This window comes from Amblyraja radiata, chromosome 15 (genome assembly GCF_010909765.2).
Source record: "Amblyraja radiata isolate CabotCenter1 chromosome 15, sAmbRad1.1.pri, whole genome shotgun sequence".
Lineage (NCBI taxonomy): Eukaryota > Metazoa > Chordata > Chondrichthyes > Rajiformes > Rajidae > Amblyraja > Amblyraja radiata.
Window position 1 is genome coordinate 33274083 of NC_045970.1, and position 23560 is coordinate 33297642.

Genomic DNA, 23560 nt, shown 5'->3' on the forward strand with positions numbered 1-23560 from the left:
TGGTTCTTTGTAAAACAAATGCCAATCAGATCTAAAATTCATCTTTAAAGTGATAGACAAGAATCCTAAAATCAAACAGTTCTGAAATCTCAGATTCCCCTCTGCAGTATCACCCTGGCCTCAGGTAGGCGACCAAATGAAAAGTAAAGCATATAGGAAGGAACTGCAGATGCTGGTTTATACTGAAGATAGACACAAACTCAGTGGGCCAGGCAGTATCACTGGAGGAAAAGAATAGGTGACTTTGTCAGAAGCCTTCTTTAGACCCCAGCCAACAATGGGCCATTATGGGCTCCATCCTTTCCGAGGTAATTTGTGGCCGGCCAAGTTTTGTTCGTTTCTCGCCTATTTATTTCCCTCCCCGCAGTCCCACATCTCTACTTTCAGTCTGAAGAAGGGTTCCAAACCGAAACATCACCTATTCTTGTTCTCCAGAGATGCTGCCTGACCTGCTGAGTTACTCTAGCATTTTGTGTCTAACTTCGAAAAATAAATTTTGTTCTGCGCTGCTCCAACAATATTCTTTATTGAAGTCAGGAAAGCACACTTCATAGTGTAATTGTGCCAAGATCAAAATTGTATTTCATAATCTGAACCAAACTTTAATGCAAATCAAACTGAAGATGCCAAAGTATTTTTCACAAGACTGCCATCCCAATTATACAACCTACAAAATGAAGACACAAATGCTGGTTTACAAAAAAGGACAGAAAGTGCTGGAGTAACTCAGCAGGCCAGGCAGCATCTCTGGTGAATTTTCATTCATTGGCATTCCATTTTGCATTGACAGTACCGAGGTACAGATGGTTGAAAGCTTCAAATTCCTAGGAGTAAATATCACCAACAACTTCTCCTGGACCACCCATATTGAAGCTATGACAGATGCGCCATAGAAAGCATTTTATCGGGATACATCACAGCATAGTTTGGGAACAGCTCCATCGAAGACCGCAAGGAATTGCAGAGAATTGTGGACGTAGCCCAGACCATCACACAAACCAACCTCCCTTCCATTTATGTTCAAGAAGGAACTGCAGATGCTGGAAGATCGAAGGTACACAAAATATGACTTGGAGCGCTTCAACCGTCGTCTCCGCCTCACAGCGCACTTCCATGGGAAGGAGTCCTCGCCCCCCAATGATGACCCTTTTTCCCGTCTCCAACGCACCCCCTCCTCGTGGAACCCCTCTCATAAAGTCCCGGCTCTGGAACTCTTTATCCAGAACTGCCGCCGCAACGTCAACCGCCTCAACTTCTCCACTCCCCTGTCTCACTCTAATCTTTCCCCCTCTGAACGCACTGCCATTGAATCACTCCGCAAAAACCCAGATTGGGTCATCAAACCAGCCGACAAGGGAGGTGCCGTGGTAGTCTGGCGCGTCGATCTCTACAAAGCTGAGGCCACGCGCCAACTCTCGGACACCTCCTCCTACTTACCCTTGGACCATGACCCCACTGACGAGCACCAGGCCACCATTTCTAGCACCATCACCGACTTCATCAATTCCCACGCCCTGCCCGACCAAGCTTCCAACCTCATCGTTCCCCAGCCCCGCACGGCCCGTTTTTACCTTCTCCCCAAAATCCACAAACCCGGCTCTCCCGGCAGACCCATTGTCTCTGCGTGTTCGTGCCCCACCGAACTCATCTCCACATACCTTGACTCCATCCTATCCCCCCTGGTCAAATCCCTTCCCACCTATGTTCTAGACACCTCAGACACTCTCCGCCGCCTCCACGCATTCCACTCTCTGGGCCCTCACCCCCTCATCTTCACCATGGATGTCCGGTCACTCTACACCTCCATCCCCCACCAGGATGGCCTCGGAGCCCTCCGGTTCTTCCTCGACCAGAGGAGCAACCTATACCCAGCCACTGACACTCTCCTCCGCTTAGCGGAGTTGGTCCTCACCCTCAACAACTTTACATTTGACTCCTCCCATTTCCTCCAAACACAAGGCGCAGCTATGGGCACACGCATGGGCCCCAGCTACGCCTGCCTCTTTGTCGGGTACGTTGAACAATCCTTGTTCAATACGTACCAGGGCCCCATCCCCGACCTCTATCTCCGTTACATTGACGACTGCTTTGGGGGCAACCTCCTGCACCTACACACAACTGACTGACTTCATCCACTTCACCACCAACTTCTATCCGGCACTCCAATACACCTGGACCATTTCCGACACTTCCCTACCATTCCTTGACCTCACCATCTCCATCGCAGGGGACAGACTCCTGACCGACATACATTACAAACCCACTGACTCACATGGCTATCTGGACTACACATCTTCCCACCCTGCCCCCTGTAAAGACTCCATCCCCTACTCCCAATTCCTCCGCCTACGCCGCATCTGTTCCCAGGATGAGACATTCCATACTAGGGCATCGGAAATGTCCTCATTCTTCAGGGAACGGGGATTCCCCTCCGCCACCATAGATGAAGCTCACACCAGGGTCTCATCCATACCCCGTAACACTGCTCTCTCTCCCCATCCCCGCACTCGCAACAAGGGCAGAGTCCCTCTGGTCCTTACCTTTCACCCCACCAGCCGGCAAATACAACACATAATCCTCCGCCATTTCCGCCACCTCCAACGTGACCCCACCACTCGCCACATCTTCCCATCTCCCCCCATGTCTGCCTTCCGCAAAGACCGCTCCCTCCGCAACTCCCTCGTCAATTCTTCCCTTCCCTCCCGCACCACCCCCTCCCCGGGCACTTTCCGTTGCAACCGCAAGAAATGCAACACCTGTCCCTTCACCTCCCCCCTCGACTCCATTCAAGGACCCAAGTAGTCGTTCCAGGTGCGACAAAGGTTCACCTGTATCTCCTCCAACCTCATCTACTGCATCCGCTGCTCTAGATGTCAGCTGATTTACATCGGCGAGACTAAGCGGAGGTTGGGCGATCGTTTCGCCGAACACCTCCGCTCAGTCCGCAATAACCTACCTGAACTCCCGGTGGCTCAGCACTTCAACTCCCCCTCCCATTCCCAATCCAACCTCTGTCCTGGGTCTCCTCCATTGCCAGAGTGAGCAACAGCGGAAATTGGAGGAACAGCACCTCATATTCCGTCTGGGGACCTTGCGTCCGGATGGCATTAACATTGAATTCTCCCCATTTTTGCTAGCCCTTGCTGTCTCCTCCCCTTCCTTAACCCTCTAGCTGTCTCCTCCCACCCTCCCATCCGCCCGCCCTCGGGCTCCTCCTCCTCCTCCCCTTTTCCTTCCTTCACCCCCCACCCCCCATCAGTCTGAAGAAGGGTTTCGGCCCGAAACGTCGCCTATTTCCTTCGCTCCATAGATGCTGCTGCACCCGCTGAGTTTCTCCAGCAATTTTGTGTACCTCCCTTCCATTTACTCCATTTATACCTCACGCTGCCTCAGCAAGACCACCAGCATAATCAAGGACGAGTTGCACCCTGGCCATTCCATCCTCTCCCATCCAGGCACGGAAATCGCAAACAAAATATGGAGGGGACACAATTTCTTGGCGGCCGCGAGCGCTCACACACACACGAGGCTTTGGAGGCTCAATCCAGCGTTAAATGCAGCTCAACTCTGCCTGTCTCACCGGGTTAACCTCCAGCCCTGCCTGGACTGACGGGACACAAGCGCTGCTTCTCCGCGCTGGCTATAAACCTGGGCCATATTTCCCGCAAGTCCAGGCAGGGCTGTAGGTTAACCTGGCGGGACAGGCAGAGTTGAACTGGGTTTAGTGCTGCTTCTCTGCGCTGGCTGTGGGCCTGAGGGCACAGCTCCCGTCTGACTCCCGACGTCTCTGGTCACCCCCGGGCGTGGGGGGCACTCGGGTGGGGACGGGGATGGTCTAGTGGCGGTTCGGCAGCGATTGCAGCGCCGGAGAGCCGGGATTGATCCTGGCTGCGGATGAGGCGCAAGTCTGTGTCCAGGGCTGGCGAGAATGTTTTGGCATGTCTCCCTCATCCAATCACCGTGCTCTATCCTCAGTCCCACCCCCCCTACATCCGCCTCTGACCGACCGACATCACTCTCGTCCAATCGGCGCCCTCGATCAGCAGTCCCACCCCCACTGTCTCGCGGTAAGCGGAGATTTCACCAGGTTTTGAAATCCGGATTACAAAAAAGTGGGGGGTGGTTCGTCCCACACCTCTCAAAACAGGGGGGGGGGGGGGGCGTGTCGCCCCTGCCGCCCCCCCCCAGATTTCCACCCCTGCTCGCATCGGACAAAAGGTATAGGAGTATGAAAACCCACACCTCCAGATTCAGGGACAGTTTCTTCCCAGCAGTTATCAGGCAACTGAACCATCCTACCCGAACTAGAGAGCAGTCCTGAACTACTATCTTTGATCCAAATTAATCTTGCACCAAACGTTATTCACTTTGTCGTGTATCTGTACACAGTGAATGGCTCGATTGTAATCATGTATTACTTTCTGCTAATTGGTTAGCATGCATGCACCTCGGTACATGTAACAATAAACTAAACTCAATAAACTTAACTCAACTCAGAACATGGATTGGTGACTCGATGTTGAAGTTGGATGAAAACTCAAGAACCATAGTTTACAGATTGCAGCATGTAACAAATTTGCAATAGCTATTTAATCCAATCATCAATCTGTTTTTCTGAGAATATATTGCAATTGCAAAGTTTATTGCACATCTCCACAATGATCTGGAATTTAGCCACTAAGTCCTCCATTTATTTCACTACTGCCACAGTTGACAAACACAAAACAGTTTTGCAGTCAATCAGAAGGCACCAAGGAAAATGCATAATTAATCATGCCAATATCTTTAAATCTTGTTAGGCCATTATTAATGCTGAGAAGATCAAAAGAGAACTGGCACCTGAATAACTTCCCAAAATATGCTTGTTTTCCTTTTTAATCTCCATTCTATTGTTGAGAGAATAAATTTGCGACTAATTGGATCTCATTCGGAGCTAGTAGATACACAATGAGCCAAATAGCCAGCTCTGTTGTTTGATGCTCCAACTTCAAAGAATGCACAACAGTTGAAATTAGCAGTCATTAATGCAAACAGAAGAGCTCCATCAAAAGATGAACCATTGAGAACCCAATCTACATTTGTATTATTTTGAACTTTAGCCAAAATAAATTAAGTGAAAGGCAGTCTCAGCTTTGCTTACCAGTTTCCTTCATAAGATTGATGCTCTCTTCTTTGCGTTCATCGTATACTCTTGTACCAGCAACCTCCCTCAGAAGTTTCAGTCGTTGAGAGTCTGGAGCTGTTGCCATTTGATTAATCTAATTCAAACAGATGCAGAGTTCATAAGCATGCATTATTAAGATAGGCCCAAAAAACATTTGCTTGTCTATCACAGCACAACAAAATAAGCTTTTCACTATACCTCAGGACACGTAACAATAAACTAAACTAAAATTTGAAACATAATGGAATTTGCCACTCAATATTTACTGGAATCACCTTGTTCAATGGAAAAAACTGCCCATTCCAAAGCATTACTTAAAAACACAGTATAAACCAACTAATCGGGCTTCAACAACTTTAGGACGTCATGTAACTGAATCTCATACTGCACAGAAACCACTACAATAATTTATCCCACCCAAAAAATGGCGACTTCTTGGGAACTTGACAGACCTTCAACAAACAGTCCCACAGGGTAAAGGTGGCAAACCCCTCAGCAGCAACAACTACTGGATAATGCAGTTGGTGTGGGTTGACTTGAAGGTGAGAGGGTGTAACACACTATCCCCTTAAATCAAGACGTTTGTCATGTGCGTTTTCCTTTAATATCATATGCATATCATAAAGATTCCTGAAAGTTATAAAAATATAATTGATTTTTTTTTTTAAACACACCAAGTGCTGGGGTAACTCAGCGAGTCAAGAAGCATCTCTGATGGACATGGAAAAGTGATGTTTCAGGTCAGGATCCTTCCTCAGACTCCAAGATAAAGGGACATTTTTTCAATATTATACGTATTAGTTTTGAAATTATGATTTGCAATACACATTGTGCATCCCCTTCAGAAAATGTCACAACAATGTGCATGGTAATTAAGCAATCCAGTTTCCAAACCCAAAGGTGGTGATTCATGTTGAATTCATAGTGAGCAAGACAAAGCAGTTGTGATTCATAGAGTGATTAGTACCTTACCAACCTAAAATGAATAAATAATTGATGTGCAACGTGCAACTAATGCAAATAAGGAAAGCTATCCCAAAATATACAGCCACAAATAAAATTGATTTCTGCCCCATCTTTCTCCCGCAAGCTACCTACAAATTATCCTCCACATAACAAGCAAAAATGTTTTGTGAAACATTTTAGATTTCACCCACTAGCACATATTCTGTGGCAGACAAAGAGGATGAAGTGATGGAGAAATAGCACAATGTAATTGAGCTACTGAACAATAACAGTCCAGGTTTAGTAATTAATCATTTTTATGTCCATTTTTAAATATCAAATATATTTTATTCATAAATAGGAGGGAAATACACAGGTCTACATCAGGTCAGTGTGATTTTGTTGTACTCTTAATTTTTCCTTTAATCAACAAACACTACACAAGACAAATATTTGTTATTATCATGGACTACACTGTTTAAAATATTGCAATCACAACACAAAGCTTAAGACAAACATTACAATGAGTAAAGGTTGAGGGGTAAATTTCAGTAGTCATATGCCAGATTAAGTAACTCCCTTTAAAATGATTCTTCGTGACCTAAATCACAGTTATCACTGTGCTTTGTCTATTTTCGTATTCTGACATTTATTTTCATACAGTGTAAAGCTCCAGAGTGAAAAGCAACATTCAAAACTGCACTTTTACTTTAATGAGAGAAAGCTGCACATTGCTTGCAGATGGCTCAATCTGTTCAAAATGCAGTTGAGATGGATAAGTGGATTGAATCAAGATAAGCCAGAAAACATGTTTGTTTCCTTCTCCCCCAACCGATCCAGACCACAATAAGCACCAAACCTATCAATGATCCTCCATCTTTAACTTCACCACTGTTTCTGGAGTGAAGTGCCAGGTTTCACATTCGTTTCATCAAGAATGCAATATAAAATTAACAATCCAAAAGCAAAACCATTCAGATCCACAGGTTTCACAAACAAAAAAAGCAAAACACAGGCACTATTCCTGTGTTGTTTTGTGATCTCAACAATGTATATCCTCTGGGACATCAGCTACAGCTACTGAGAATGGGTGGCAGAATGACTGAGAAGACCACGGTTTGCAATGGCAGCATTTATTTATTTTTTTAAATTGGGACCCAGAGGAGCACTCCTACTAAAAACAAAAAATAAAACTTGTCCTGACCTTCTACCTTCTCTGTCAGTGGAGTCAATTATAGTTTGCATAGCTCACATTCAATCCCAAAACAATAATGAGTCCTGTTAACATCACTGCATTCTAATTTGCACATTAAAGGGAAGCTTACCGCATAAAATAATTGTATATTTCTCTTGGCCAGTTACAGACCCTAGAAAAATGACTACAGGCAAACCCTCAGGATTAATGGACGAGTTCAGTCATTATGAACTTTAGCAGGTTTAAACAGATGCTGTGGAATCTGTACTTTGTTCATTTTGCCCTTCCCACTTAACTTGCCACCAAAACACTTACACATTAACCATATTCGCATCTCATGGGAATTATCTCAATAGACTTCATTGGTAATTATAATAAACTCATTGGCCTTATATCCAGCTATTATTAATTTGGCAACCAGTTAATAGATCAGCTTTGATTTTAATTCACTACATGTCCAGATAATATAAACCAATTTCTTATTATGCAAATGCTTTGCTTATTGTCCTGTTGTCTATGTCAAATAAGTAAAAATGGAAACCGAAAATAGTGGCAAATGTCTATTTCGACTAGCAAAAATGTGGTTTAATCCCGTCTCCACATTCTCGCAAATTGACTGCCATCAAAAGTCAATTCCAGTCCCATGCCTGATAATTTACTTTTGTGATCGTAAATACCTTTCAATTATTCAAATTTCCCAAAAGAGAAATTAGAACTAAATTAGTTAACTTGAATTAAAAGTAAAATGATTTTTTAAAGTTTAAAAAAAAAATAACTGAAAATCAAGTGAAAATATTCTTATGTCAGCAAAAGCCACTTGCAATTCCAAATTCAATTACCTTTCCTTGCTTGACGATATAGTAAGGATTGCTTCTGGAAAATCCAGCACTCTCCAAAAGATTCATAACGTCATTTTTCCTATTGAACAAAACAGGATGGAAATATGATCCTCAATTTGGGATTCCAGCGCATGTAAAAATATTCCTGAGAGGCAGCTGAAGTGGTACATCCCAAGTGTGCCGTAATAAAACAGTTCAAGATATTCTCACTCAACAATGTGTGTGTCACATTTCAGATGAATTTCAATCACCATTTGGAAAAATGGTAAGCATTCTTTGAGAATGTTACATTTAATTTATTTGGATATTGAAGAGGTTATCTTGATTTGACCATAAGAAACCAGGTGTCAATCAGCACTTCACAAAGCAATTCACAGGTACCCAGCCTCAGTCATTAGTGACGTCTGATGATTTCACCTTCTAAGTGTCTAACTAACAATCACTTGTTAGTACTGCAACTGGCTATGTTATTATATCAACAAGGTAAAAGTAGGTTCCTAGAGTATAACCTAAGAGAAGAAAATTGATTACACAAGGAAGCTGCTGATATAACCCATATAATAAATTTACTGGAACATTAAAGAGCCGAGATATTTACATTACAAACATTACTACAATATATTTTTTCAGGAAATAGATGTCACAGGCTAGGCCAGTATTTACAGCCTTACTCCGTTTTCCGAGACAGTAGGGGCAGCTTGCTTTCCTGAATACCACAAGAGGCTGCATAGGATGGTGGACTCAGCCATCATGGGCACAGGCTACCCCACCATTGAAACTATCTCCATGAAGCGCTACCTCGTAGAGGCAACATCTATCATCAAGGATCCCCACTATCCAGGCTATGCTCTCGTCTTGCTGCTACCATCTGCCAGGAGAAACAGAACCCTGAAGTGAAACACCAACAGATACAGGAACAGCTACTTTCCTATAACTGTCAGGTTCTTGAACTAACCCACACAACCATAATCTCTTCCTTGCCAATGGAAGCACTGCGGACCAACTCTTGCACTTTCACGGACATGTTTTTTTCATCTCTAACAATGTTATGAACTGATGTCTTTTTTTTGCACAATCTTTATGTATAATTTATGTTTTTGTGTTTCTTTAAGATTACATGCCTCTGACGCTGCTGCAAACAATATTTTCACTGCAACTATACTGTATCTTGTGCATATGACAATAGAGTCAACTTAACTTGAACAGTCTAACACAACCAAGTGACTAGCAAGGCAATTTCAGAAAACAGTTAAGAGACAATTGGTGTGGGACTTGAAAGGTATGGAAGATATTAACCATTGAAGGATATCAAATTTGCCTTCCTAAAATGGCATGCATTGCTTGGATATTTCTATCAATCAGACACCTTCCTGGTTCCTTAACTGTTAACAATTTAACTTATTTGAAACTGAAATACAACTTATTTTAAATTGCCATTCTCTGAATTATTAGTCCAATCGACAGACATACCTGTCATTAACACACTCTATTTACTGGTTAGTTGACAGCAAAACATTTGTATCAATCAATCATCAAAACTTAAAAAATAAGGTTACCTTCTGGAATTGCAATTACGGACAAAATAAAGTGTATGTTATTTCCTAATAAGAACTGAGAGGTGGAAAATATTAACCTACGTCACCATTTTCTTGTCCAGAAAATACTGATCCTTCTTTGCTCCAATGACACGACGAAGAGAAACCTCTTCTTTGTCAATCTACAAAATGAAATAAACATAATTATTTATTGTGCTAACACATTTCTACAGATCCTAAACACGGCTAATTAAATAACATCTCAATCAGGACAATGATTTAAAAGTTCTATTCTAAAGTTATTTATCTTATCCTCCAAACTTTCTCTACCATTGTGCAGTCAGATTCACAAACGCACAACTCCGTAAAGCACTGATGAAACAAGAACTGCACTCAACTTCCAATTTATTCCATTCTAATATTATTACAGTCACTCACGAAAAGGGTAGTATGCCTAATGCAGATAAATCTTTGTCAGAGCATTACAAGAGTATAATTTCAGTGCACCTGCAAGTACATCCTGCATAAGCGTAAATACACACAGAAATATTCCATAATACAATTGTCATGCTGCATGGAAACAAGGCCTTCGGCCCAACTTGTCCATGTCGACAAAGATGCCCCATCTATATTTGGCCCACCTGCCCGAATTTGACCCAGATCCCTCTAAACCTTTCCTATCCATGTTCCTGTCCAAATGCCTTTTAATTGTTATTATTATACCTGCCTCAATTACCTCCTCTGGCAGCACATTCCATATACCCACCACCCTCTGTGGGAAAAAGTTGCCCCTCTGGTTCCTATTAAATCTTTCCCCTCTGACCTTAAACTTATGTCCTCCAGTTCCTGATTCCCATACTCGGGGTACAAAATGCTGTGCATCTACACTATCTATTCACCTCATGATCTTATACACACCTCGGTAAGATTACCCCTCAATGTCCTGTGCTCTAAGAAATAAAGTCCTGGCCTGCCCAAACTCTCCTTACAGATCAGGCCTCTAGTCATGGCAACATTCTCGTAAATCTTCTCTGCACTCTTTCCAGCTTAACAACATCCTTCCTATATTAGGGTGACCAAAACTGAACACTACTTTTCATCTTAACTAAATGCTAAATATCCTTTAGTTCCTTTACTCAAGTAATGAGCTTAATCTTCTCCACCCCTTCAAAAGGTCACAACCTTGAGTCTATTTACATATATGTGCCTTGCTTCCATAGGAGCACCAAGGAAAGGGAAAGGAAGCAAATGGAACCACTGATGTTTAAATATTTGACAAATAAACTGCCTTAATAGAGACATTAACTAGCAAAGTTTGGTTTCTATACTATGCTTTCATCCTAAAAGTTCCCTTAACAAAGATAAAATAAGAAACAAAAATATATCCAATGCAAGTCAACACAAGATATTTTAATTCAATGAAAATCTACTTACAGGTAACCTGTTGTCTGAATTGTCAAATATTATTTCAACAAATGCAGAAATAACCCGAGGTCCAGTTCCTTCCTAATGGGTCAGTCAAAAATCACATTAATATTTGGAAATTAAATTGAATTCAAGGATAAATTGTAAAATACATTCATTGTAACAAAAAACAAAAATACATCATTCAATATATACACATTTATATCAAAGAATAAACAAAAATACAGGTCCGCAACATCTTTGGAAAGAGAAACAGTAAATGTTTTGGATCAGAGCACAGAATCTAATGAAGGATCATCAACCTAAATCATAAACTTTCTCTTTCCACATGCTGCCTTATCTCCTGAGTTTTGCACAAAATAAACAGCTGGAAGAACTCGATCAAGTAGCAACTGTGAAAGCAAAGGAATGGTTGACTTTTTTGGTTGAAACCCTTCATCAGTCCTTTTGCAGGGTCTCAACTTGAAACGCCAACTATCACTTTGCCTCCACAGATGTTGCTGAACTGTTGTCTTCTTCCAACAGTTTATCTTTGACTGCAGATTCCAGCATCGGCTGTCTCGTGTTTCCTGCTGAATATTTCCAGTATTTTGCTTTCATTCATAAAAATAAGTGTCCCGTATAAATTTAAAAGGGAATTAAATAAACAGAGCTACATAACAATTCTTTATTGAGTTAATGATCAGAATTTGCAGCTGGATTGACAAAAGATAATTGACCTGAAAAATTAGTTTCGTTTCTTCATCCACTAACTTCTTACATACTGAGCATATGCAACATTTTTTAGTTTTGAATTTGCTCAAGCAAGGGTTAGGCTCAGAATTACAGGACTCTCAGTCATACTATTGTGTAACTATCCCAAGTAGAAACCAAATAAAATTATAACTTTGCTTCATTAATTAAAACCAAGGGCTTCACAACAATTCATGTATTAAAAGGTATCAAAAGGTACATTTTGAAGAACAGTATCCTCAAAATTAAGTTGCACAGGATATTGCAGTAAATGATAAGCACAATCATAAATTAACTATTTTTTGGCACAAGTACTTACATGTAACAGAGCAAGTCTTTGCTCTGGACGAAGGTGACTGAACTCATCACTAAGCACAAACTGAATAGCTACAAATGAGGGAAGAAAAAAGTAGAGAAAATAGAAATAAGAAAAGTTACTTCAAATAAACAAATTTCACATTTTTATCCTGATTATGCAGAAGACAGCCATTTGGTTCTTTGAGTCCACGCTCGCTCTCAGAACAGCTTCAAACTCATGACTCTATACAGGTTAGACACAAAAAGCTGGAGTACCTCAGCGGGACAGGCAGCATCTCTGGAGAGAAGGAATTGGCGATGTTTCGGGTCGAGACCTTTCTTCAGTCTGAAGAAGGGTCGAGACCCAAAATGTCACCCGCTGAGTTACTCCAGCTTTTTGTGTCTATCATCGGTTTAAACCAGCATCTGCAGTTTCTTCCTACTCCATACAGGTTACTACCCGGGTTACCAACTCCAAACTTATGGACACCCGGTGTATGCGGATGAACGTTTAGGAGATCAAACGTTATATTTGACCAGGATATATTTGCTAGCTACTGCAGGCATAGTCTTTTGGGTGATAACAGAACATTTCCATGTGCCTATTGGCCACACCCCCAACAATCAGGGACGGAGCCGAGCAAAGCTAGAATGCTGAGCACTCACTCCATGAGTCAGTGAGGCTGCTCTTACTGCACATACTTGCTCTCCCACCATAGTTGTTTCACACACTGTTTTTGTTCAATTCCATCCTAGGAACAGTTCAGGTTACGAACAGTTCTCAAGTCTGTACCCTGTGGTAAACCATGGGGACTTATTGCAATTTATTTTCTCGCGCATGCCCATCACCCCCCCACCATTCTCTTGCCACACAACTACTCTATGGGCATTTAACTTAGTTGCACATTTGGGAGGAAACCAATGCACCCAGGGGAAGCCCATGAGGCAACTCCAGATAGCACCCAAGCTCAATATTAAGACAATGATGCTCGGGTTGCGTTACAGCACCAACACTAATTGCTGCTCCACCATGCTGTCCTTCTATTCAAAAAAGGACAGCCATTGTAGTTCCATTCTAATATCATAATATACACTTTTAATATGACGTGTAGGTTGCCGTCGATTAAAGATAGCCGGTCACTGTATAAATGAAACAAGTTTATAAAAAATCTATTCTGCAGCCAGGTACAACGCAAGTTATAACAACAATAAAATAAATGTATTGTGTAAAATCAAAGTGCGGCAGCTTTGATGAGATTGATCAGTTTTGATGGCTGGCTGGGTTTCTTTACAATTCTGTGAAATTGGATGTTTAATTGATTAATTTTCAGAAGATTTTAGTGCACCAATGAATATTACCACCTGAAAAACTTCAAGAAACTGAAGAAAGAGGCTAGTTTCTAATTTATTTAAATCTTCATTCATTATTTTCCTTAGAAAAGTCAACACCTGTGAAAATGAGTAAATTACTTTCACATCCCATTCTTGTCTCCAAATAAGCACCTCTAACAGTATCAGAAAATGACCATTCCAATTTTCCCACCTTCCCCAACATTGCTTCCAACCTAGAATTCCCATACCATTACACTAACATAGGCCATTTAGCCCCTCAAGCCTGCTTCAGCATTTAACAAGATCACTGCTGATTTGACTGTACCCTGAAGTTTGCATTTCCAGCTACCCATCGTAACTTTTCACCCCCTTGCTCATTAAGTATATACTCACATTTTAAATATGCTCAAAAACTGTTTTCACTCCTACAACCTACAACCATTAAAATAAAATATTTCACCTCATCCATCTTAATTAGGCATTCTCTTATTTCTAAATGGTGAACGCTAGTTCTAAATTCTCCCAGAGGAAACGTCCCTCTTCATCCACCTTGTCAAAACCACTCAGGATTTTAAATGTTTCAATCAACTCATCTTTTGCTCTTCTGAACTCCAGCAGATACAACCTTGCCTGATAACATGCATTCAATATTACTCTCCAATTGTGCACTTGAGCAGTTTCTCCTATACCTTAGTCAACATGCATTCCTAAAACGTACCATTAAAAATGCATGGCCAATGTATACATATTCCAAATGCCATAAATCAACGAGTCAGCATATTAATAGCCAATAAAGGTACAGTTATAAATTTAAATGAAAAACAAATCCAGAAAAATCTTACCATAAAAGAAGTTACTTTTTCCAGATCCATTTCGACCAACTAAACAGAAAGGAAAAATCATAGTTAAAATCCAAATTTACTTATTTTAATAGCAACTGTGCAAAGTTTAGCTTTAATAGTGAAAGACCAAGAAAGGGTTAAAAAAAGGTCGAAAGACCAGTTAAAAGGCTTCGGGGTACTAATTCTGATTTATCTTACGCTTGGCAGCACTTACCTGTCTGCTACCAAAACAACCATTTCTTCCAAGGGGTTTAAGATGTACACTAGAAATATTACATCAGCTGATCAGCAAAAGATTGATTTGAGCAAAAGTATGCTGTCATTTTGCTTATTCATATGATTTGGACTAATAACAAATATCTTTGTTCTTTAAGAAGCTATTCCAAAATATCCACACCCAAACCAGAACAGAATTTGGAGAATTATTGCCACAGTGGCCTATTTTTGTCTCATTTGGATATCATGCCACACAATAAGCACAGTACCACAGAACTATCATTGAATTGTAATCAGGTCCACCCTATAGAGAGGAGCAATCCATATTATGCCCCAAAACACATGTGTTTATCCACAATGGTTCACAAAAATAAAACAAATATTTGTTACGTTTTCCCCATCATTTAAAAAAATGTATTTTATTCCCCCGGCCATATTTATTGAGGATGTATTGCCCAACATTTAAAGAACTTCTGGTCTCAATAATCTGTAAAATGATATTTAATGCCATTCTTTGTTTCTCCAGATTCAATTCTACACCCGAGTTCCTCTCCTATCTCCTCTAAACAACATTCTCCTTTCTCCACTGAGTGCGTTGAGGGAAACAAGTCAAACTTCGCAGCCATTTGGCATCAACAAAATTCCACAAAAAAGAAAAAGAAAAAAACTGACCAGTTACCAGCACTGGAAGAAGAATTGCCCTTTTAAAAATATAGTAAAACTCAACAATGGGATTTTGGTTATGATGGTAGATTTTCTAGACCATTGGAAATTATTTTTGTTAATATCTTAACACACTGCCATGTCATTTTTTAATGAGGTTATACAGTAGAATCATAATATTCCTAGCAAATTTAAAGTTAGTATGGAAAACAAAAACCAGTAAGCCAGATGCTGAATGATTAGAATTTTCAGAGAGCGGCTCAGCAGTAGATCATCAGAGTTTTATTGCAGTACTGGGTCTATTGTGCATCATAAATGCCCAGAATAGATGGCCAAGACCTTAAACTATGCCCTCTTTCTTTACTGCAATAGTGCATCTCCAATAAGTCTGAAAATGCTACTGTAAAGTGCAACTCAATGGTGATAATGTTTCCAATAGGGTCACTCAAGACCTGGCCGGTAACCATTTTATCCAAATATTTTTGTAAAATTCCAAAAATTTCAACTGTTATTTATATAAAGTTATATATATATACTAGACCAAGTGCGGATCCGTTGGGCCCGCTCTCCCAACGCAATATTCCACCAAACTACGCATGCGTGGCTGATGAGCCCGCACTAACGGCAGAAATTAAGTTAAAGTTAACAATTTTGCGTTTAACATTTCCATTATCTCGCCATCCCTCTTCCTACCCCTATCCTCTTCCATTCCCCCTCATCCCCCAGCACTTCCTCCCCCTCCGCTTCACCCTCCCTCTTCCTCCCCTCCCTCCCTCTCCTTTCCCCTACCCTGTCACTCCTCCCTCCATAACCCCTTCCCTACCCCCCTCACCTCCCCCTATCCCACACCTCCTACTCTCCCTCATCTACCTCACTGTCCTCCTCTCCAACCCACTCCATACCTCCCTTCTATCCCCCCCTCCTCCCCCACTGCCTTCCTCTCCATCTATCCCCCACTCCCTACCTCCCCCACTCCCCTCCTCTCCCTCCTCACCTCCCCACTTCCCCATCTCCCCCACTCTCCCTCCTCACCTCCCCACTTCCCCCCCCCTACCCCCTCTATCCCCCACTCCCTACCTCACCTCCCCACTTTCCCCCCCTACCCCCTCCTCTCCTTCAATCCCTCTCCCTTCCCTACCTCCCACATCTCCCTCTATCCCCCTGCTCCCCCCACTCCTCCCTAGCCCCCACAATGAAAATCGCTGTTTAAAAAAAAATGAAATTCTCAATGATAAACACATATTTTCTTTAAAATAACCTAGGCACAATGTAAGCTGATAATGAAAACGGAAGAATTTGATTAAAACAAAGTTTATTGAAAATCAAAAAATTTTTATGTAAATGAAATTTGGGATCCTATTGTGACGTCGAATGCGGCTGACAGGCAGGGCAAGTGGAAAAGTGGTTTGAAAAGTGATTTTTGTAAAGTTTAAAATGTCAATAACTTAATAACTTAACAAAATATAACATCAATCCGAACGAAACTTGTTTCATTTACATCCCAATGGTGAGTAAGGCGGGCCAAAAATTGGAGCGCTATCGTGTACTGTTTTGGCGGGGGGTTTGGGATATCATGCACACATACAAACAAAGTGTTAGTAATATATAGTTCCTTGGCGCAGTTCCTTGATCTGACAGACAGACGAGACTTTTAATAGTATACTAGACCAAGTGGGACTCGCTGAGTCCCGTCCCCTCAATGTGCGGTTGCGGGGGGGGGGGGGGGGGGGGGGGGGGGGGCGGCCTGCGGCGTCACACACACGCTAACCACCCCCCACACACACACTAACCACCCCCCTTGATCTTATATTAATATTATTAATTCGCTCCTTTTAACCCATCCCCCCGCCCTATCCACTCATGCATAGCCCCCAACTCGCAGGCGCGGCTAGAGAGGGAGAGGGAGGGGGGTAGAGAGGGCAGAGGCAGAAGGCAGGGGGCAGAAGGCAGGGGCAACAGGTAGAGGCAGGGGCAACAGGTAGAGGCAGGGCGCAACGGGTAGAGGCAGAGGGCAACTTGTAGAGGCAGAGGCAGAAAGAGGGCAGTGACAGACACAGAGTGTGGAGCAACCTCTCCACCTTGCGCCGACACGAGGACCCCAAGCGAGGTGGCGAGCGAGCATCGACCAAAGGACCGCGAGTTGGGCCGCCGCAGTCTTCAGCCCAGGGCCCGACTTCATCTCTGGCTGCGTCTTTTGAATAACGGGGGGAGGGGGGGGGGGGAGGAGAGAAGGTTGGGCGGGTGAAGTCACTCCCAGCGCGAGGAAGGAGGCATGCAGACCTACTGTGACATCATCAGCGAAAGACAGTCGTTTTAAAATTCAATGTTTTGTCAGATTTTTGAACATTTTCATTAATAACTCGAGAAATAATGCATGAAATTTTCAGATAACGCGATTTTGGACTCCGGGGGGAAATGTCTATATGCAAAAAAATTACCGTTACCGCGTCGTTTTTTTTACGAAGATGTGATTATACACAAACACACACACAAATAAATACACATCCAAGATCTGAGTTTAATAAGTATAGAGATATATAGATTAGAGAACTTGGACCATAAAATATTCTGGCCAATTACTTTTTTAAAAACTATGCTTTGGAACTCACCTATAACGTTATGCTTGGAACTAAAGGGATCAACAATGGTTTGATCCCTGTAGCTGCGAAAACCCTGGATAATTACCTGGAAGATAAATAGGGTAACTAGCTTTAGTTTGCAGCATAATAAAACAGAAATTCTATATAGGGAATGTAAATCCCAATCTTTATGGCCAAAATGAGAATAATTTCATAAATAAATCCCAAACAATACCCATTCTACAACAGAACAAATTAAAATCTACTCAAAACCAAAATAATGTGCTCATTAAAACTTTGCATAGACTTCGCCATGTTTAAACTAAACTGAATGTACTAGGTCAGGCAACAATTAGACAAGGATTAGAAACCCAAGCAAGCCATTTCAAAGTCCTCCTACTACAAAGTTGTATGTACATACAATGTAAATAATAACTTTCATTACACCAATTCAAAAATTTATATTGATATAGAATGCAAACGTTGGGAATAGGAACAGCCGTGGAAGGGAACTCCAAGATTTTAAAGAAAAAAGTGAAACCTGCGGCAGCAGCAGGTAAATAATTGATTATGTGCATTCCATTCATTGCAATTGAAAAACTCGATGTTGAAAATCAGAGAGCGTGATCATTTTGTGTTAATAAAATAGGTAAAAAGGGCAATGACATACTCAAACTTTAGGCAGTAGAGTAATAAAGCAGCAAGATCACAATAGATAATAATCTCCAGATTATTGTAGGTATCACAGACAAGCGAATAAAAGGCAATAATGCAGAAAACAGGGTTCAAAATGCCTTGTGGAATTGAACTAGGTTTGGAAAAGTGCTTCCAGTAAAAATGGTATGCCTATATAGTTTATATGGTCTGCACAATATCTCTGCTCTATCACATTCCTGCCGATCTCTGCCTGTGGCTTCCTGTATTGTTCCAAGAAGACCCAAGTTCAAGAAATATCTTCCCTCTGGTACATTGAACGATTTCTGCCCGCCATCATTTCACGTCCTCTCGGACACATGGCATGGTCGTGCAGCAGTAGAGTTGCTGCCTTACAGTGCCGGAGCCCCGGGTTCAATCCTGACCACGGGTGCTGTCTGTATGGAGTTTGTACGTTCTCCCCATGACTGCTTGGGTTTTCTTGGAGATCTTCGGTTTCCTCCCACACTCCAAAGACGTACAGAATCGGGCCAACAACAACAACATATACAGCCAGTCACTTAATCTATTCGCACCAGCCACATCTTCACCTTATGGACTAGTAGATCCTGACCTCGGGTGCTCTCTGTGTGAAGTTTGCACGTTTTCCTTTGACCACGTGGGTTTCCTCCCACATCCCAGACATCCCAAATTGGGCTTTGTAAATTACCCCTAGTGTTTAGGGAGTGCATAAGGGTAAAACACAGAACTGGTGTGATGATGATCGATGGTCACGTGGGCTCATTTGGCCGAAGGACCTGTTTCTGTGCTGTATTGTTCAATTCAAACAATTAGAGAAATTCTCTTTTACTACCACTTAGAATAGGTTTTCTCTCTCAAGTTTCAAAACGTGCCCTTCTCTGAAACATTGAAAATGTTTCTCTTTGTCACTTAACCCATTTAGTTTCTCCATTTGTCAATTTGTTTTTAATATTATGTTGGCTCAGCTCGTCTCATCCTGCTACATATGCAAGTCTAACCTGTCCACCGCCCTATCATTAACACTACTGACTAACTAGCCAACGTGCTTGCTGCTGTTGCCATCAAGCCATTTCAATTCATGCTATCACTGACATTCACTCCTACTGAAACCTAACTTGCATCTCACTTTCACAATTCTGACAGAAGGTTGCAAACCTAAAATGCTGACCATTTCTTTTCCTTCAGATGATGCCTGACCTGCTCAGTTTTTTCAGCATTTTCCATTTTTGTTCTTCGTTTCCACCACTGGTCTTTTTTTTTCTCTTTACAATATTTATTCTGTACTCTCTTTCCCCTCTCTGCTCCCACCATTAAACAACTTCAAGCTTATCTCCTACTCTCCAGCCATCCCATCCGAAAATGCAGTCTTCATGTCTGCCTCCTTCCCTCCACCTCCCATCCTCAAACAGCCGCAGGCATCCCTCCATCCTGCCACCAAAATTCCAGTAACAGTGACAGACACGCTATCCTGTGATAGTGACAAAGGATATCCACGTTTTCAACAAGATGTAGATCAGTTGGACCAAGGCATGGCAAATAGAATTTAACGCTTGACAAGTGAGAGGTGTTGCACTTTGGCATGTCAAATTAGGGCAGGATTTACAGAGTCAATGGTACAGCCTTGAAGACTGATGCAGAACAGAGATATCTGAGAGTACAGGTGCAGGGTTCCTGAAAGATGGCGAGTCAGGTGAACAGTATGGTGGAGAAGACCTTTAGCATCTTGCCTTCATTGAGAAGGGTACTGGATACAAAGGTTGGTACAACATGATGCAGCTGTAACATTTGGAGTACAGTGTGCAACCGTGGTCACCCAGCTATAGGAAGGATGTCATTAAACTGGACAGAAGGCAAGAGGGGAGACACTATGATGTTGCCTGGGGATGAGGCAGCAGCACCCCGGCCTTCCCACCATCATCTCCCCCTCCATCCTACTCCACCCTCCAACCCAAGGCCTCCTCTCTCCACACCCCCACCGCTCAGCTCTCTCTCATTCCCTCCCTCCATCTCCACCACTCTCTCCCCCCACCTCCAAACTCAGGCCTCCCCCAGCGCCCAGGCCTCGCTGCCTCGTACCTGTTTAATGTACATTTCTGCGGGCGGACGGACGGACCCCTCGGCCGCGACACCGCCACTAGTTAATAACGGGCTTGGCCAGAAGCGGCGGCGGCGTCTATCCTTTCACCCCACCCCCAGCAAACCTCGTTTATTAACATTCAGTGTCCGAAACGTGAGTGATTGAAAACAAAATAAATTAAAAACCCAGAAACTCTGCGCGGGCGAGAAGATGGCGATGATGGTGGCGGCGGCCTCGGGTCCCGGGACTGCGGGGGGAGGGGGGGGACAGAAAACTGACAGCGCAATGCCGGGGTTAGAACTGGAACAAGAGCACCAATTCACCAATGTTTGATATGGTATTTGAAGATTAATACTTAATTTTAATGCGATCATTTGATTCACGAAGAAAAACAAATCATTCCTTCCATTGTATATACAGTCCTCCCCATTTGTCATTGGTTTGGCCCAAGTGAGGTCAAAGATTCGGCGCCAATTGGGGTTTCGGCGACTGCGCCTGCGCATTTTATTAAAGGCGCACTTTGTTTTGGAAACGTCATCGGATTATCTGCCGGCCGGTTTTATTTTGGATCACAAAGGTCTTTTATTGTCACGTGTATTAAGGTACAGTGATATTCGAGGCTTTGCTGGAAGTCTTACCACCATCCATTTTTTTCGCTCTTTTTGAGAATATTATTAGATATTGTTGTAGGCTTTCAATGTATAAACTCAGTGACGTTAATGAATTAAGTATAGAGATTCAAGGGACTGCTGATGCTGGAATCTTGAGCAAAACACAAAATGCTGGAGAAATTCAGCAAGTCAGGCAGCATCTGTGGAGGGAATGGACAGGCGACTTTTCGGATCGGGACCCTTCTTCAGACTGATCGTGATCTGTCAGTCTGAAGAAGGGTCTCAACCCGAAACGTTGCCTCTCCATTCCCTCCACAGATTCTGCCTTACCTGCTAAGTTACTCCAGCTCTTTTTGTTTTGCCCAATTAATGACTGGGTGCAATTAGCACAAACCCAGTACAGCGATTATTGTGCATCATAATGACCCCATCATGGCTCCAAATCACAAACTTTGCCATTGCTGTTTGAGTAACACTTTCAACTTCTATTCCACAATTCCCATATCAAAGTCAAAGTCAATTTTATTCGTCACATGCACATCACATGCAGTTAAATCAATTTGCTAGCAGCGATACACTTAAAAAGAACACACAATCTATCTATCTATCTTCTATCTATCTATCTTCTATCTATCTATCTATCTATCTATCTATCTATCTATCTATCTATCTATCTATCTATCTATCTATCTATCTATCTATCTATCTATCTATCTATCTATCTATCTATCTTCTAACTATCTTCTATCTCTATTATATAAAAGTCTCGCCCCATCCGTCCGGCTGGCGTCCGGATCCCTTCCTGCCTTTCGATTCGTTCCCGCCGTGCGATGTCACAATGCCCGATGCTCGCAGACGTCCAATCGCCATGCCCGACGCTCGCGGACGTCCAATCGGAACGGATCCATTTACATGTACGGCTTCCGGCCGCATTTCTTCCTTTGATTCCCTGCAACTCCGAAACCGGACGCGGAATCGCCGACGTCTTTTCCATTTTGGTAGAGATTTCACTTTTCTTTCTAGATATCCGCACCTCATTACATTTCGTCGTGTTTAAGTACACGTTTTTAATCAAATCCTTACCCCCCCCCCCCCAATATTTCAAAACTAAACTGGCTTCTCACCCACAGAAGCTTCACCAGCCCCAGCCCCTGCTGAACGTTCCATTGTGTGATGTCACAATGCCCAATGTTCACATATGTCCAATCGGAATGGATTCATTTACATATGCCTATGCAGGAGCCCCAGCCAATGGCGAACGTTCCATCGTGTGATGTCACAATGCCCAATGCTCAAATACATCGTTGCCATAGTGACAGTACAGAGTACAAACTGGCATCTCACCCATACAAGCAGCCATTTCGGTAGACATTTCACTTTCCCTTCCAGCTCTCCACTCCTCATTACATTTCGTTATGTTTATGTCCATTTTTTTCATTAAAACCTTCTCCCCACTCACTCATTTTGTCGCCTCCTGCTGGCCAGCAACCATAACGGCTGCTGGCGCCCGCAGCACAACCTCAAGCGACGCCATTTAAAAACGGCCTTTCGGGAACGGCTCTACTTCGAGGACCACGTCTCCCGTGGGGGCTGCGGGTAGGCAACGGCTGCGTTGGGGCATTACACTTTTAAGGCTCTGTGTGTGGGGATGCTTCGTGTGTGTGATGCCGCCCCGCCACCACTCCCCCCCCCCCCCGCGTTGCCGAGACGGACCCGACTTCGACGACTTCAAGATACGCTATTTTAAAACGGCCGGGACCCGACTTCGACGACCACGTCTCCGCTGGGGGCTACAGGTAGGGAACGGTCTTTATACACTTTTCCAACTCTGTGTGTGGGGGTGGTTAGTGTGTGTGATGCCGCCCCCCCCCCCCCCCCCCAGTGGGGGCTACGGGTAGGGAACGGCAGCGTTGGCTAAAGGGATCAAGGGGTATGGAGAGAAGGCAGGTACATCACTCCCCCTACCCCTCCCTCCCTCCCCACTCTTCCACTTCTATCCCCCTCCCCCTCCCACTCTCCCACCCCACTCTTTCCCCTCTCTCCCTCCTCCCCTCTCCCTCATCCCCATCTTCCCCATCCCCCCTCCCCGACATCTCTCTCCCCATCTCTCACCCCCTACCCCGCTCTCCTTTCCCTCCCAAATCTATCCCGTTTCCTCCGCCTCCTCTCCCCTCCCTCCCCTCTTCTCACCCCCCCCCCCCCCAAAACGCCGTTAGGGAAACAGACCCAACGGGTCTGCACTTGGTCTAGTCTATTATATAAAAGTCTCGCCCCATCCGACCGGCAGGCGTCCGGATCCCTTCCTGCCTTTCGATTCGTTCCCGCCGTGCGATGTCACAATGCCCGATGATCGCAGACGTCCAATCGCCATGCCCGACGCTCGCAGACGTCCAATCGGAACGGATCCATTTACATGTACGGCTTCCGGCCGCA

General features: G+C 43.3%; 1 protein-coding gene across 1 annotated transcript in view; it reads right to left on the reverse strand.

The window, feature by feature from the left end:
- smc3 (structural maintenance of chromosomes 3) overlaps positions 1 to 20755 on the reverse strand; it is a 65214-nt gene extending 44459 nt beyond the window's left edge. Inside the window, exons 1-8 of the mRNA XM_033033992.1 lie at positions 20516 to 20755; positions 17795 to 17870; positions 14307 to 14345; positions 12155 to 12222; positions 11113 to 11184; positions 9781 to 9860; positions 8144 to 8222; positions 5141 to 5258 (exon numbers count right to left, since the gene is read on the reverse strand). Of these exons, the coding sequence (XP_032889883.1) occupies positions 5141 to 5258; positions 8144 to 8222; positions 9781 to 9860; positions 11113 to 11184; positions 12155 to 12222; positions 14307 to 14345; positions 17795 to 17870; positions 20516 to 20530 (547 nt within the window). The 5' untranslated portion in view covers positions 20531 to 20755. The remainder of the gene's footprint in view (positions 1 to 5140; positions 5259 to 8143; positions 8223 to 9780; positions 9861 to 11112; positions 11185 to 12154; positions 12223 to 14306; positions 14346 to 17794; positions 17871 to 20515) is intronic.
- Between the last annotated feature and the right edge of the window lie 2805 nt (positions 20756 to 23560).